A 17072-nucleotide genomic window follows, 5' to 3' on the forward strand; every position below is an offset into this window, starting at 1 on the left:
TTCACAATAGAAACACTATGATTTTTGACAAGGCCATTGATTTTACAATTAGTTTTGTAACTATTAGTGAAAACAAAAACACAATTTTATAATAGGTAGGTATGCTAGCTGTAACGCGTTACTTTAATTGCTTAATTTTTAATAAAACTGGCTTTTCCCCGCGACTTCGTCCATGTGGATAGAATATGTTTACAGATCCAGATAAAACATAGTCTATAGCATATGTATACCATTTTGTAGAGATTGGTTAAATCGTTAAGGCGCTATAAACTAACAAATAAATCTCTTTTACTTTATAATATTAGTAATATAATGGAATTATCCTGTAACTAATTCAGATTATAGTTTATCAAAGTGTACCAAATTTTATTTAAATCTGTTCATCCATTACCTGTTTGTATTTACAGTTAATGTAACCTATAATTTTACAATAAACATGTTTTGTACTTTAAACAAGATCTTATTTGATTTTTTTTTTTTGCTCACAGGAACACATACAGGAAGTGCTAGACAAATGGACACAAATCGATGATGAAATTTGGGCGAAGGTGATTGTGTTTGAAAAAAATAGACGCGTGGCGAAAGCATATGCGCGTGCGCCGGTGTTAACTATAAACGGATCAGATGACGGATTTGACGGCATGAGGTGAGTTGAGAATGCTTTTATTACAAACAAAATAAATATTTACACTAGGGGGTTAAAATAACTGCTTTATGTAAATCATATTACGATTAATATCGTTTAACGTTTAGATAAACCCATACTAGTACATTAAAAGCGTTTATACTTCTTTTTCTTCTTTTCATTAATGGCAATTGGTCGCTATTTTTACGAACATTTCTACTAGAGTCATATGTGATCATACTTCTGCTTACCAAAGTATGGCAATGTCACATTTAAAAAAAATATTGAACAGTTTTTAACGTTTCTGATTGATTATTTAAAAAATGCTCTGATAGCGAACTAAAACGTCAATCATAAAATACTTTGCATAAACCTAGATCTACCACTATAATCCTTGTAGTTCTTTCATATTATCCTTTGAAATTTTTCATATACTTTTTTGCTATCAAAGTGGAAAATTTTCAGTTTCAACTTAATAAGAATATTACTACATGATTAACATATTATTTCTCTAACAGAACACTTTTTAAATAATCAAACAGATAAATATTAAAATATTTTTGAAAATAATTCCAAAGTTAACACACTGACGTTGTGACGTTGACTTTAGTAAGATAAAGTATGAAAGCCCTTAATATTGCTCCCCCCCCCCCCCGCGATGCCTACTAAACTCGACGAATTATACAGCATTAACCATATTACGATTCGAGTGAATCGACTTTTTTAATCTCCCAATAATCCCAGATGGAGTAATCAAAACCATTTCAGCAACATTCTATGATTATGGTGAAGGTATTCAACATTCCAACATAATACCACTGAGCATATTTGAGCATGGTAATGAGCGTTTATTATAGTATTTGAATATAATACTTACTTTGATTTTCGGTACAATTTATTAAACATTACATACTGTAGTATAAATATCTATACAATATGTTAATTGATGTAACTTATTTTTTTAATTCTAGTATCCAAATGTATTTTAATTTATAATTTAAATGTATTTTTTTACTTTTTAGTAATCTAAAATTAATTTCCAAAAAATAATGTTTTTTGAGGTCCTATTAATGATTAGCCTTTGGTTTTAAGGAATGGATAACATACTTTATAATTCTCAAACTCAAAATAAAAAACCAATACCATTGTCTCAAAACCTAATAAACTTATTCTCGTATATTATCATCTACTTCATCAAAAACGTCTAGTTAATTACTGGACTAATATTAAATAGAACATTATTCATTGGACAGCTGTTAGAATATTTGTCAAATATGTAACGATATTGCTAAATCCAATACAGTATGTCCTTACAATGAGTAAACTAGATACATTTCACTAAACCTATTGCGGCACGTGGCTGCTCCAGTTTGCTCTATTATCTCATTTATAGCTTTAACTACTAACAAATTTATCTCCTGTTCACGTACAACATGTATACAATCAATCCTTGTCTTTTTAAAATTACTCTCAACTGTTGTAATGAATTCTCGTTCAGTTACATCGACCTCGTTTTGTGTTGTAAATTCATCAAAGACCTCTTAATTTGATCCATTTGTTCTGTTGTCGCCTATATTAACTACTTTTGCTTATACCTCGTAGACAGCACCACCGGTTTTAACTCGTTTCACAATAGCCCCCGGCGTTATAATTGCTATTGTGAAATATAAATCACGAGTGAGCCAGATTTGTTCTGCCTACGTTACATTAAGACCTGCTATAGTCACGTTCATGATACTTAAAATCACATGAGCTTGTCGATGAACTAAGGCACTCCTTAATTGTTATAAAAATTAAGTTTATTATAATAGAACTTAGCCTAATGATACATATATATAAATAAATTGATTGATATTTTATTGAATTAGGTGTTGTTAGATGTCAAGCAACTGTTGATCGATTGATTGATTCAGTAAAACAATTTAATGGCATTATTATGGAGGTTTATATTCAATTAAACTTTGCATTATTTACACATATTTTGCAATCAAAATTAGGTATGTTGATACTATTTACCTGTAATTGCGTCGCTATAAGTTCTGTTTGTGAATTTAAAATATGATTTGTAGTTCAAATTCAGAGTGTGTCAGAAAACTCCTGTGATGTCTCTTTTATTCAAAATGTTACGTTAGTAGTAAAAAAGATATTTCATATCGCTCGATACTTCATTATCTGTTTTTAGTGTAGAGAATAGATTTCTAGAGCTTAGTTTGTTACTCGTGAAAAGCTAAAAATAATCTCATCTCATTGCACCCGTTGTTAGAAAGGTAATGTATGATCTTGGTGAAGATTGACAATTAGCTAATGAATCATATTTAGAGCATTCTTCTCAATCAGTGAAGGATGTATTTGTTGTCAAGTAAGAAATTGGGTTAGTTCAGGCAAACATTAATGACATTTCAAATCTAATGATATACACACAAAAATTACTTACTTAATTTATATTTTATTTTATATATAATAGCATTCCTTCTTCTTTTCTTTTATAAAAGATAAACCGATTCACATTTTCAGTTTATGACTGAATTCAGCATTTATTCTTCGCTTTAGTGTTATCAGTACAAGATCAGCGGAGCATGCCCCGAGCAAGGTCGCAACGGCGTAACGGCAGTTTCACCTGTTTTAATAGTGAATATCAACATTATCTAGATCTTAATTCGTGCCAACACGTGTGATAGTGAAAGTGCTTACGTCTTGACGAACTGTTAACTGTTAGCGCAACATTAAGCAACTGTGCGTGCGAATACGCCGATAACTGATTTAATTATGGTATGTTACTTAATGTTGGTAACAACGGTCAGCTTGTCGTTGGATCTAAACTAATATTGTAAAGAGAAAAGTTTTTGTTTGTAATGGATAAACTCAAAAATATACTTAATTGGTTTTAAAAATACTTTCACATGCATGAAGATGCACCAGCTAGTAACATGAGCTGTATTTGAATTAAAAAAAACTGTGCGAAGATGGGACGAGTAGCTAGTAAAATATAAACATAAATAATTATTATCAAATAATATTTCTACAATTTATGGTTCTAGGTTGACTGATAGAAAACTTTAAATTAATTTATTTAATTTCACTAAAAAAATATCAAGTGATAACAAAGTTTACTGTTAACTTCCAAAAACGAAATTATTCGTCTTTAATTATCCGCAGTTTAAGCAACTGAGATAAATTTACCTATCCTTATTATGACGAGGACAAATATATTTTGGTAATAACGTTAAACAAGAAAAGCGATAAACAAAAGAGCATCTATATTATCGTTTGAATGTTCTTTTATTGAGCTATTGAGCACCGAGTTGTTATATAACCATTGGTATTAAAAAAGAAACTAAGCAATGATGAAAAATTATTGTATTTTATTAATTTAATAGACCATTGAAATGGAATTGTACTTTGAGGTAGAAAGTAATGCTATATTACAAAGAAGTAAAGTTAATAAGAGAATAGAATATAGCGAAACTGACCATGTTATGAGAATGAACCGTAATCAATTGTGTTATGTGTTAATCAAATTTTAACATCTGTTTGAGAAAGTAACTTAAAGTACATAGACGTCATCGTAGAAAACAAAACTTCTATACTTGTAAATAAAGATAGACATTTAAAACTACAATGTTAATTAAAGAAATTGATATGCGTGCAGGAAAAAGTGAATTAATTCAGAAATGAAATAGAATATAATACTTTTACATTCTTATTCATAAAAAAAGTCAAACATTTTATAAACCTATTTTAACTACTGAACAGTTTTGTCTCTTTCTTTTGTGCTACATTCCCGATTAAAAAGAAAATGACAAAACAGTTTAAAAAGGTTTTAGATTTCATAAATATGGGAATAAAAAAAGCATACACTTAAATATGAAAATGCCTAAGTAATTTGCTTGTAAATAGACATTTAACTCTGCCTAGTTAAATCATGAATGATTGCTAACGCTGTTAAAAACTTTTGTACCACCCAGGAACAAAATACCAAAAAATAAAGTTAACATTTTCTATAAACGAATAAGTTTATTCCTATTAGGAGTAAACAAACATGGTGTGATCGGACAATAGGCAAGGCGCGTGCCGATGTGATCGGCGAGCGACGTGGTGCCTTCGTATCGCGTCTTATAATGACACGGAAGCCAATGCGCTCGCGCAGCTCAGCTATAAATCATCACGAGATGACAACATGAGACTTTCGTTCACGATAATGTTTATTTTATTATTATTTTTTATATTATTTTTCAATTAAAAAAAATGTACGAAAGAAATTTAAATGTGTTCACAGCTTCATTCTCTTGGCTGTTTATTTCTTTTTTTTTTTATTCTTGTGTATTCCCTAGATTAGCATATAGTATATATATAATAATAATTAATGTACTGAAGTATTCAATGTATTCATCTAATTAAACATTGAAATCCAAATGTTACTTGCGAATTTACCCTTATAAATTACACACATACATACATACATATCTGTCACGCCTGTCTCCCATTAGGGTAGGCAGAAACAATGGAAATTAAATTACTATAAAATATATCCAATTTGTTAATACAAAATATGCTTTATCTATAATTTCGTAAAAATCTATATTCAGTCGAATATAAACATTCCATGTTTAAATATAAATTTTTATTAATATTTCTTATAATATTAGAAAGTAATATAACGCTTATATTTTCTACAATATCAATTAAATCAATTCTAATAATAAAAATAAATCCAACACTTCCCTATTAACAAATATAATCCAGTCTTTTCACTTAGACTGTACATTACCAAGGAAGTGTCGCCCTCTCGTATCTGATGCGCACACCAAAATCATTCTAATGGGTAACCAACCCGGGGGTATTTAATTAGTGCAATGCAGATCTAATGTACGCCGAGCCTAACAAACAATAAAGATCGGACATTCTATAATTAGGACTTGTTCGTGAGACGTCTGATAGCGGAATAGCTGGCTCCTAGTTTAATTTTAAGCGAATTAATTGGATTTATCGTGTAGGAAGTGAGACTGAGGCGCTCTTACAGTTTAAATTTATTTTAAATGAATGTCCATTGCGAATACGTTTAGCTACATTTTAAAGATTATTATATATTATTATATTATTAGATATTTTATTTTGTATCCGTAATTTATTGTGTAAATGAAATGAAAAATATTTGTAATTACTTTATTTTACTTATAAAAATAACTGATGCAAAATAATTATATTAATATGTACACAAAAATATAGTCAAATTTAGAATTATTTGATTATCGAAGATTATATATACTCGTAGATAGATAGTTACATTTAATTGATAATTCTATATTTAAAAATTATGAATTTTATTTGAGATATCATGAAAAAGTTAGAGTAGAAAGTCAGATACTCAGAGTAGAAAGTAAAAGAGTCACAAATATAACAAATTCAAAATTTAATTTATAAAAAAAATCTTTATAGTATATTAAAGAACTCATAGAATTTTATTTTAATGACTATGAGGAACTTTAACACAAGAGTCTCAAATAATATAACAAATTTATAATTCAGTACAGAGAAAACTTTTGCATAGTCTGTTATAAAATGGTTGCATTTTATTTAAGACCCTATGAAGAGGTTTGCGGTAAAAGAGTCTCGAATAATATTGTATAGTAAATAAGTTACAAAGGCGCGCCGCTTAATACCTCGTCTTATATACAAATATCTTTGAATAGACATCGAATTGGTCGCTTGTCACAAGAACACGGGGAAATGGTGAAAAAGTTCGCTATAAATAAAATCAATGCCGCTTTTTAAGGAACAATCGTTCTATTTACTATAGAGAATGGTCGGTGTGTTTAAAGCAAAAATGGGCTAGATATATATAATGGCATAGAAAGACCATAAAACATATGTGCTAGTGATGTGAAAAATAGTACAGTCGATTCCAGATATTTAAGATTTTTTCGAATTTAAACTATTTTTTTGTCTTCTTTTAGTGCCTTAACGGCTTAACCAGTCACTATGAAATTTTGTATACACATATCTATTATGTAGGATAGAGACAGTTATAGGCTATCTATTCCTGTTTTACGGGTAAAAAATACTTATAGTAATAAATATTTTTGTTACAGATATATAAATGTTAATAATCTTTTCAGTCTTTGTTTACTATAATTTTATAAATGTGAAAGTTTGTTCGTAGGTTCGAAAAAAATCAAATCATAAAGTATGCAGTCGATTGTTCTCATATTTGTCATATTTAATAAATAAATAAATATTACATTACATAACTGATTGACATATTCGTATTTATTTCATTTCTATTATTATTTTATTTTTATTTTATTTCAACTAAATACCTATTATCACATTTATTATAATAGGTAGAAAACATATCAATAACAAACATACAAGTTATATCATCATCATCATCGTATCAGCCCATAACTGTCATATAATGTACAAATATATCTACATATTATGCGAGATTTGAACCTGCAACCATCGGAAGGTATTAATTTGCTATTCTGTCAAAAAACATTATGGGTGACAAGGTATATTCTGCAATGTTCATAGCGTTGTTTGTCCGTAGACAGCAGTAATCACCTTCCGTTTATTTGTCATTCCCATTAGTATAAAAAAATTCGATTGTCTCTATATATTTGCCTACGCAAACACTTCAGTAAGTGAGCACGACACTTGTATTTAAACTGTGAATTGCATGAATAATTTATACATGTAGGTCTCAGTCGCTCTTAGATCACAATGGTACTTGATCCTCAAGGTTATAGAGTGTATTGGTATTTATAATTTGATTGATACATATCAGTTACTTGACATTTTGTCAGTCATGTGAGTTGTCGGTACAATGCTAAACTTGTCACAGCCCAATCCCGCCAACGTGCACTTTTTTTATACATTCAACTGAAATAAAATTATAAAATTATAATTGGAACTTATGTTTTTTGGAGTGAAGTACCGAAAATAGCTATTTCAAAACAACATAAATGTCTATAATCTTACAAATTTGCACAACTATATGAATTGGTAAATGGATTAGTAATAAGGCTATTATCTCTTGCTTTCTACTTTTATCTTTTCCAATTGTCCAGTTTCAGGCACTTAAAATAATTAGGTATATATGTCACTTGTATGCCTTCATTTTTTATGCAACAGAATGGCAAACAAGCTGACGGGCCACCTGATAAAAGTAGTAACCGTCGCCTATAGACATAAGCAGTATCATGTACATGACAGAGTATACTGTTTCGCTCATGATACCCCCTATGCGTTACCATTCCTGAGGACTTAGGTGTAATTCCTCTGTACCTTGTATATTCACTGCCATATCTCACCCTTTCTCTTTTATTTATTTATTTACCTATTACATTCCATGATGTGGTTGATAATCTAAACAAGTCTAATTATGGATCCTGTTGGGTACCTACAACAAGTAGAAGAGAAGAGAGCAACTTTTTTTACTTTATAAAAATAGTTTATAAGTTTTAAAACAACCTTATTCAATTACTAAAATTCTTCTACAATAGGTATGTATTTTCTGTATAATTTATTACTCATTATTTATTATTTATAACTTTTTTCTTCTTACTTTCTTCTCTCTATCTTCCTTTTCCCCTTTATTACTTTCTACATAAATATTACAATCGATTTTAAACTATTTAATGATAATTGTTGCGTAAAAAGAAAATACATGATTTCGCGTAAATGATGTAATGAAATAATTCTAGATTAGGTCAATTTGAACATAATCTTTCTCTCGAATAAATTGATACGATTATAAGTGTGCTGATTTGTGTCCTTTGACAGATCTTTGCCTAATATTTTATACTATAAGCTTAAAGACTGAGAAATAAAAGGCGAAATAATCTAGATAAATTTCTAACAGTACTTCAATAAACTGCTATAGTAATTTGCTGCTATTTTGCTGTAGTAATTTAACGACTTTATTGTCTTAATAGTAAAACTATGAATCACAGTGCATACAGCTGTTCAGTTTGGCCTAATTTGCCGGCAAGCCCCGTCGATAATGCTCGGTTTAGGCTGATGCAAATCGGCCCACGCGACATTTGCTTTCGGTACGAATCGTGAGACTTTACATGTTACGATCTAGCATCGTAAGTTAGAGTTTAAATAAAAAATCATTTAATAATAATAAGATAATATATATTTTATAAAATTTATATTATTTTTAACATATTTTGATTAACCTATTCAGATTACAGTCGTGAGTATAAATTGGCTGTTTCTCAACTTCAATTACATACAACAGATCGCTATTATAAAATGTTAATTAAAGGATACTGGGGGGAAAGGGATTGTTAGCAATGGAGTTTGACAGCCCCATAGTTAGCAATATGCCTTATTAGGTCGACCTTCACGTGGTTCCCCCTGGAAACCATCGCGAACAATTCTTGTTGAAATCGTCACGATGGGCTAACTGACCTACTTCATCCTCACCTATCACCCTTCATTGGTGCCCCACCGGTGTATACCGATAGCGCGGGAGGGGTTTCCATTCCATTATCATCCATTAAAAAAAAATTAAAGGCTAGTTTAAAAAAAAACCGTACTTTACAATCTTTCACGTTTATTTATTATAGGAATACCGTTAGTATTTTCCAGAATAATTGTTAGGTGACATAAGTAAGTCTTGAAAAAGGGTTTTTAAAAATTCATCCATCAGACAAACCGTCTTGATTTGAAATTTACATGGAATTATAGGATATGTTTTCATTACTGTTTTAATTTAATATTATTTATTACATTGCACCGTCAATTACATTTTCTGTTTATTCCTATCTAGAGTCGATTGGTAGATAACGCCATATGGTGTTAAGTCCGCCATTTACACTGTCTTGGTGTATTAAAATTTAATAAATAAATAAATATGGTAGTGAAATTACAGGGTATGGAAAGCATGAGGGATACCAAAGGCATCACAGTGTATTCTGTGTCATTCATAGGACTGTATACTGGCGATGGTTACCACTTTCCATGATATAGGCCATCGATTTGTTTCCAATTACAAATTGCATAAAATACTTAACAAATATATACCAGAGTATTAAACAAAAGGTATGGTGCCCTCTATTTAATAAATATAATAAATAATACATGTAAGCTATAATATCCATTTATATTTGTGACTTTATCTCTTTTGTAATTATAAGATATTCACACATCATAATTAAATCGTGCCGTGTAAATGGTACTGTGACCACGGTCGTACACATGTTGCAACAGCAATAGCTGAATGTTATTGTTTATTGTATTCTTATCGATATCTTTGGCTTTGTTAGTTTGTGCACCGTGTGCCACCACCAGTAGTCTGTCTACGCACAATAGGTCGTTGCAGGCAACCTTGGTTTTTGTGGAATTAAAGCGTAATACGGTAGTATGACGGGCAAGTCTCTGTACTGAGATTATGTATTGTTTTCTTTATGTTGATTTGGAGGCAAATTTTACAAATCACGTTTCTATTTCACTGTGAAAAATTTTGTATCACGATATTTTAATAATAAATTTCCCAATTGTACAATTCTCAGAAAACGGTCGATAAAATACGAATATACACATCAATGACCTAGGGTAAAGAATGGGGTAAGGTCATGGGGTTTACAGTGTATTCTGTGATACCCATAGAACTGTTTATATTTATAGGAGACGGTTACCACTTTTCATCATGTAGGTCATTAGATTATATGCCATTCCAAGTTACATAAACAAAAACAATTTTTCCAATACGCTTTACAACTTTACAACTTTTTATTCATAATATTCAGTTAATTATAATTTTTTTTAAGATTATCATTCGATTTTGATGTCAATTTAATTAAATGATTTATCCATAAAAATATTATAATAATAGCACAGATAAAAAAAATAATACTTGTATTCTTATTTGATGTGAATAACACACAATTTTTAAGAATAAAATCCTGTATCTAATTGTGATATGTCAATAGTTATGACAAAGTTAAACTAAACTAAAACAATCAATATACTATGTATTTATATGCATGCTTCACAAATAAAAATCTTGAATCTTGATTTTCTACCACATTACATCAGTATGAGAAAGTTCAACAATAACTGCTAATTGTTTAGAGCCATTACAAGACACTTAATTTTATTTAATATGCTTAAAATGAACGCAACGCTTTATCAACGAATATACGACAACCATAACAAGTTTGTAATGCATATTGTGGGAAAAACTTTAAGCCATTTCGATGTAACTGATCTAATGTTTATTTCAAATTAAAAAATCAACTGATTAAATATTTTATTTATTCAGCTCCCGTTACATTTCACACGCAGGACTCTCAAGAATCTTTTAAAGTTCTATGAAATCTTTTAGTAAGAAAGTTTTTTTTATACAACTTAGAATGGCAAACAAGCTGACAGCCCACCTGATGGAAAGTGGTAACCGTCGCCTATAGACATGAGCAGTACCATGGACATAACAAAGTATACTGTTTCGCCCATGATACCCCCCATGCGTTGCCATTCCTGAGGATTCAGATGTTATTCCTCTGTACCCAGTAAATTCACGTCATATCCCACCCTTCAAACCGAAACACAGCCATGCAAACACAACTGCTACACGGTTGGAACACTACTGGGACAGAGGTACCTAAGCAATCGACTTTTGTACAAAGTCTCCCTCTGGTAAGTTAAATCCTATCCCCAAGGTATCGTATGTTAATTGCTAAAACATGCTTTATACTATTTGTCTCCAAACATCTGTGTGGTGCAAACAAGTAAACTTATTTCCCATGTAAATGGACTTTGGACAGGTCATATTTTATTTAATTTCTTTTCTAATACATATTTTAAATGTGGAAGAGAGTTTGTTCGTTTGTTACTTCTTAAGTTTTTAACAGCTTAAAAAATCATTACAAAAATTGGTATACACGTACTATGCGAGATAGATAAGGACAGATTACTTTATATCCTGATCAAGAAACATATCCAGGTCATGAGGACGATGTCGCAGTTAAAAGCTCACAAATATATGTATATAATACATACAGTATATATTTTGCTATCGATTAACTGCGACTGGCCAAGATGTTACTTGTCTATATAAGGATACAGAAAAAATACCAGTAACAAGTCGATAAGTACAAATCTCGTAACATTCACATGACCGACTTATATTTTTTTAACGCATCGTGATGAGAAAAATATTAACAAAAACCTTGACACTTAAACACTATGAACTTTATTTGCAAAAGCCACAACAAAACATAACATTAAAAATTTACATACAATTGATGTTGCAAATGTACTATTTTAGTAAATGCAACATTCAAAAGTTTATTATAATGGTAAATTTACATTGGATCAGTTATAGAAGTCAATTTCAATAAAAGAGAAAAACATATTATGCCAAATAATGATTGAGATAAAGATAGGAAGATGATTATGACACTAGTCAATGTAGGCATTGAGGACATAATAATAAAAAAAAATTTTGCAATATGAATTAACACAATCATTTGGGTATACTTTAATAAATTTACCCAAATTATCTGAACAATTCGACTATAAACTATAAAGTTAGACTAGCAAGTCTAAAAGTTAAATTATTTGCTCAGCAAAGCAGTAATATTAGTTATAATATAACGATATATATATTAGAATGAAAATCTCGAAACGCGAAACCGTGTATTTATCCACACTTGTTGCAATCGAATTTTGTAACAAGTAGAAATTTGTTCCACAAAAAATTTACTTCGAAAATAATTTTGGAGTTAACGTTGATCATACTAATTTGAGATCAATTAACACGACAGTTGTAGTACGACAGCAGTCAATAGGTACTGACCTATTTCTAATTTGGAGTCAATAACTAATACAATGTAAACCGGTACTGATATTACTATATAATAGTATAATTATATAATAGTAGTAATTATGAGGTAAATATTTTTATTATTTACTCATCGCTTTAACATCTGGTTTCTTACGAGATATGGAAACAGCAAGGTAAGGTCTGTGCCCTTACATCTTTCATCTCTTACTCTTTGATAATTCGTGTTTTCTTTCTTTATTGTTCTTTTCTAACATTTTAAGGATTATAAGGATTTGTAGCATTTTGATCTATTAATACTGCATGTGTCAAGTCAACAACTTCATTATTCAGTTAAGTAATATACATAGTTAAATACAAAATGTCTACACCGAGGTATTTAATGAATAGGCATTTTTTTTACTAAGAATTATCTGTTTTATGTTGGCACATTCATTTTATATAAGGTACACTACTGTATTGTAATACGCATGTTCGCTTCATATGTGTAAATGTTCCAATTTTTTGGGTTATTTTTCTAACGTAAGTACTGTCAAATTTGTATACTGTGTCTCTTGGTGAAAATTTATAACTAGTTTCATTGTTGTTAACATGTTGTTTCTAGTATCTAAATAAAACTTACTTTTCATGTTAAAAATAAATAAATAATCTATGTATTTATCGTAAGAGCTACACCAAAGTAACCCATGATAGCATCTATGAAATTAAATGACAGAAAAAGCATAGTCAAAATCTCAAAATTTTGTTTTATATACTTAGTAAAAGTGCTCTACATTATCTTGTTCTATTTTAAAATATTAATTTCATTGTTGCAACTAATCTAGATTGTAGATTCGACTCCCACATCTTGTTTCGTAATTGTCCTGCTAATGGCCGCTACCGAAACCATGGCGCCTACGATTTATATCCTGATTATTAACTTTGACAAACCAATTTAAACATTAACTTGAACCATGAACAGCGAAATTTCAATAACATCATTCATATCGCAAGTTGCTCCAAAATCAAACCTCTAGATTATCTATTAGCTATTGTCTTAGTCTATTAACCACATTTTGTCTACTGCCTCCATTATAATTTCATTCTAATATGAATTCTATACCATACTCATTAAAAACCAGTTTCGTATTTGAACAGCATGAAATAATGTGACATATTGTATGATATAATGGTAAGTGTGTTTGTTGCATTGTCCATATAATTGTATCTACAGATAGTGTTGGAAAGTAGGGCGGCATTGAGGTAGGCTTTTGTAAGATCTCGTTGGTCAGTGTCAATGAATTTGTCGCAGATGTTATGCAAGAGATATTTTTGGTTCACTGTTTTCGCCTACAAATAAGTTTTATTTTTAAATTACTTCCGAAAGGAGGATCTAAATTTACCTGTATATGTGTGCGTGCGAGGGTATATAAATGGGTGTGTGTGTGTGCGCGCGTGTGCGTATTTCGCAATTTCTGAACAGATTATAATTTCTTCGATATATATATATATATCCTTTATTATATATTACTCACAATGTTCGTCTCTGTGTGGCTGCAAAGTGAGAATACAATGTATTGTAGTGTTGTGACATATTGCTTAATCTTAGATTAGTGATTGGCAGATACTTCATTAGATAATTGATCTAAACTTTTTATTCCTTAAATAATTAAATTTGCTTTAATTGCATTGTTGCGTGCTTGATCTAATTTAATAAAAATGGCAACACCAATTCTAACAGCTCGTAAAAGTTAATTAAGATTTAAACAATTTGCACATGCGACGCTTTCGCGACATTCCTAATGTCAATTACTTACTCTATTTCTTTATGTAACGAGAGGCTAATGTGGTTCCCAGAGTTCTCTATTATAAGGGCATATAGACGAGATTTGAATGAAACTTCTATTTGACATGTGCAGTGTTATCCATTTCCAGGAGTTTGAATCGCCAATTTATGCAAACTTCGGCAATCAGATGCTCGGAGGCACGTGGGTTAGTGTCGCTGTCGTTAAATAAAAGATAGTTGGGTCGATTCGTCCCACGGGAGCACGTTCCGTGTTTCTATAAGTAATAATTTACATAGGTGCAATAGAACTGTGATGTTCAAATTTTTTGTCTATATCTGCTACATTTGATTAAAAATAGTTTTAAATTAAATACGAGTACATCAACTCATATTTTATTAGAAGGAGTGTTTTGTAAATAATTCTATAACTATCTAAAAAATTAAAACAAATCTGAATTAACTGTACAATTCACTATTATAGTATTCCACAAAAACAAGGGAAAATGAATTTCACACTGCAAAAATGCAATAGTTTATCCTAATAAATTCTGATATTACATTTCTGTTTTCTGCCAAGTGTAGATTGGGACTGTATGCTGTATAACATTAAGTTCCCCTTTTTTATATATAGCTTTAGTTTCATAACCCTCTAATAGTTATTTATCATGATTGTATAATGTTTTATAATTAAAGTCCATATTTTTCTTGATTAAATAATACTTCAGTCCTCAGAGCAAAGGGAAAGTTTGAAATATTAAATAAATCTTAAAATCATTACTTATGTTGCTAACATAAATAAATATCTGTAATCTAGCTCACTTGAACGTGTATTTCTTGCATAGTATCACTTTCAAGCTTACCCGAATCGCAGTTGCAAACTTGAATTCAAAGCGCTTTTCACGCTTCACTATTCTAATCTGATGAATTGAATATGAGCCTTCTAAGAAATTTAAACAGAGTTCAAAATATTTATTACAGTTTTTATTTATTATATATATTTAAGTATTTTAATTCTTAATATTGTTTTGTTTTTTCTTTAATAGATCTAATAGACTTTAAAAAAGAATAGTTTTCTACAAGATTTTTTTTTAATTATTTTAATTATGTTATGCAATATTTTATACAATTTTATTTTTATTCCATTTTATTTTTGGCCCGATTAAGGTTGTAATATCATAATTTCATTTACATAAATAAATAATTTCTTATTTAACAGAATCGAAATATTCTAATGCTTCTTTATAAATACATTCTTTAATATTTATAGAAAAATTACAAAATCAAAAATATATATTACAATTAAAATCAAAAATAAATATTATTGTTTTAACAAAACGACTAATAAAATTATAAATTTATTATTTATAATTTTAATAAATTATAAATAATAAATTTATACATTTCTCTATGCATAAGCAAACATATGATACCTTTGGAGGTACCTTTATGTGTTATTTTAAATTCTTAGCTTCTGCTCAACTTGTAACTGTCTCTGAATACCCAATCTAAGAATAATCGTGATCTTCTTTTAATGTTAGTATGTAGTTAAATTAATAAACACAATTATAAGTAACTTTATCATTATAATAATAAAATACTCGTCTACAATCTACAAAACTATGTATCGTATATTGATGTAAAACCCGATCTCTAAGAGAAAGTGAAGTGTCCTGATGCGACAATATAATCTAACGATCTCATGTATATCTCGACCAGACTTGGATGACGTATGTTCACGTTATCGAGTGTTAAAGAAGATATATGGTGCAATACAGACGTCACTCGAAATGCTTTTAAACGACAAAATTGAAGATATCTCGTATTCATCTGAATTTGATACGAAGTTATCTCCATTTTGAATGAAATCGATTGAAGATAACCATTATGATGTTGACTGGTCCTAGAATAGACCCTTGTGATACTCTTACTTTAAATGCCTTATTTAAATTACATTACAAAATATAAGTTATTTTGGATTAATAAAAAAAAAAAATATAGCGTCTGTATAATATGATTTGGTCCAACAAAGGGAGAGGAGATAAGACATATACTTTAACTTGTGATATGAAACAAGTAAATTATTTTTAATATTTCGTAAGTAAATATTTTATTTTATTATAAGAACAGCCGGATTAAATTACGTGCATTTTATTCGAGAATGCTTGACTAGTTTTGGAAAGTGTTTTATTCCGAAAGTAGTATTGAAGTCTCGACTAAAATACACGTTAGTCTTCTATTAAAATATTTTAAACAACTAATAAAAAGGGAAGTTCTCAAATCATCGTATTTTATGCAGTTACTTTCTGAATAGATTTTGATGAATTCATTTTGCAGATAATTGAGTTTACTTATGTGTTAATTTTATATAAATATGTGTTTTTAAAGCTGTAGCATTTTTTAGCGGACTCAAACAATGCTTGTTGCAAAACAGAATCTAATTAGACATATGATTTTGAATTCAAAACTAAATTTTTGGTATAACAGTTTCGATACATACTGAATCATCTCGTTAAACATCGATGTATACTGTACACATAGATGTATTCTGTTTTCTTACAAAAAATGTACTTGTATTTAAAATAATTCCAACACTTTACCAACAGTTGAGTTAATTATAAGTTACTTTAATACACTAACTTACAATTTACGAAAGAATCAGTTTGCTACGTTAACATTTTCCGAGATATTGATAACGTAACTGTGTGTTATTAATTACGGATTACAAATGTATGTAATGTACATAAACATGTCTTAAAAATGTTACAACTGATTTGACCCACATCAATTCAGATCATCTATGGAATGATTGAACAATCATTTCTGTGTCGATTATGTCGATTCCTAAGACTGATTATAGTGCTGCGTATCTTGCAACCTTGTTCCAT

General features: G+C 29.6%; 1 protein-coding gene across 3 annotated transcripts in view; it reads left to right on the forward strand.

Annotated features, from left to right (window-relative positions):
* The window catches only part of LOC113518505 (uncharacterized), a 264190-nt gene that overhangs the window by 177238 nt on the left and 69880 nt on the right, over positions 1 to 17072 (forward strand). For all 3 annotated transcript variants that reach the window (XR_008253664.1, XM_052901800.1, XM_052901801.1), the window contains one exon: positions 489 to 646. Coding sequence is in view for 2 of the 3 variants with exons in the window: in XM_052901800.1 (XP_052757760.1) it covers positions 489 to 646 (158 nt within the window). In the remaining variant the exon portion in view is untranslated. The remainder of the gene's footprint in view (positions 1 to 488; positions 647 to 17072) is intronic.

Source organism: Galleria mellonella, unplaced genomic scaffold (assembly GCF_026898425.1).
Source record: "Galleria mellonella isolate WM207_F2 unplaced genomic scaffold, CSIRO_AGI_GalMel_v1 utg800, whole genome shotgun sequence".
NCBI lineage: Eukaryota > Metazoa > Arthropoda > Insecta > Lepidoptera > Pyralidae > Galleria > Galleria mellonella.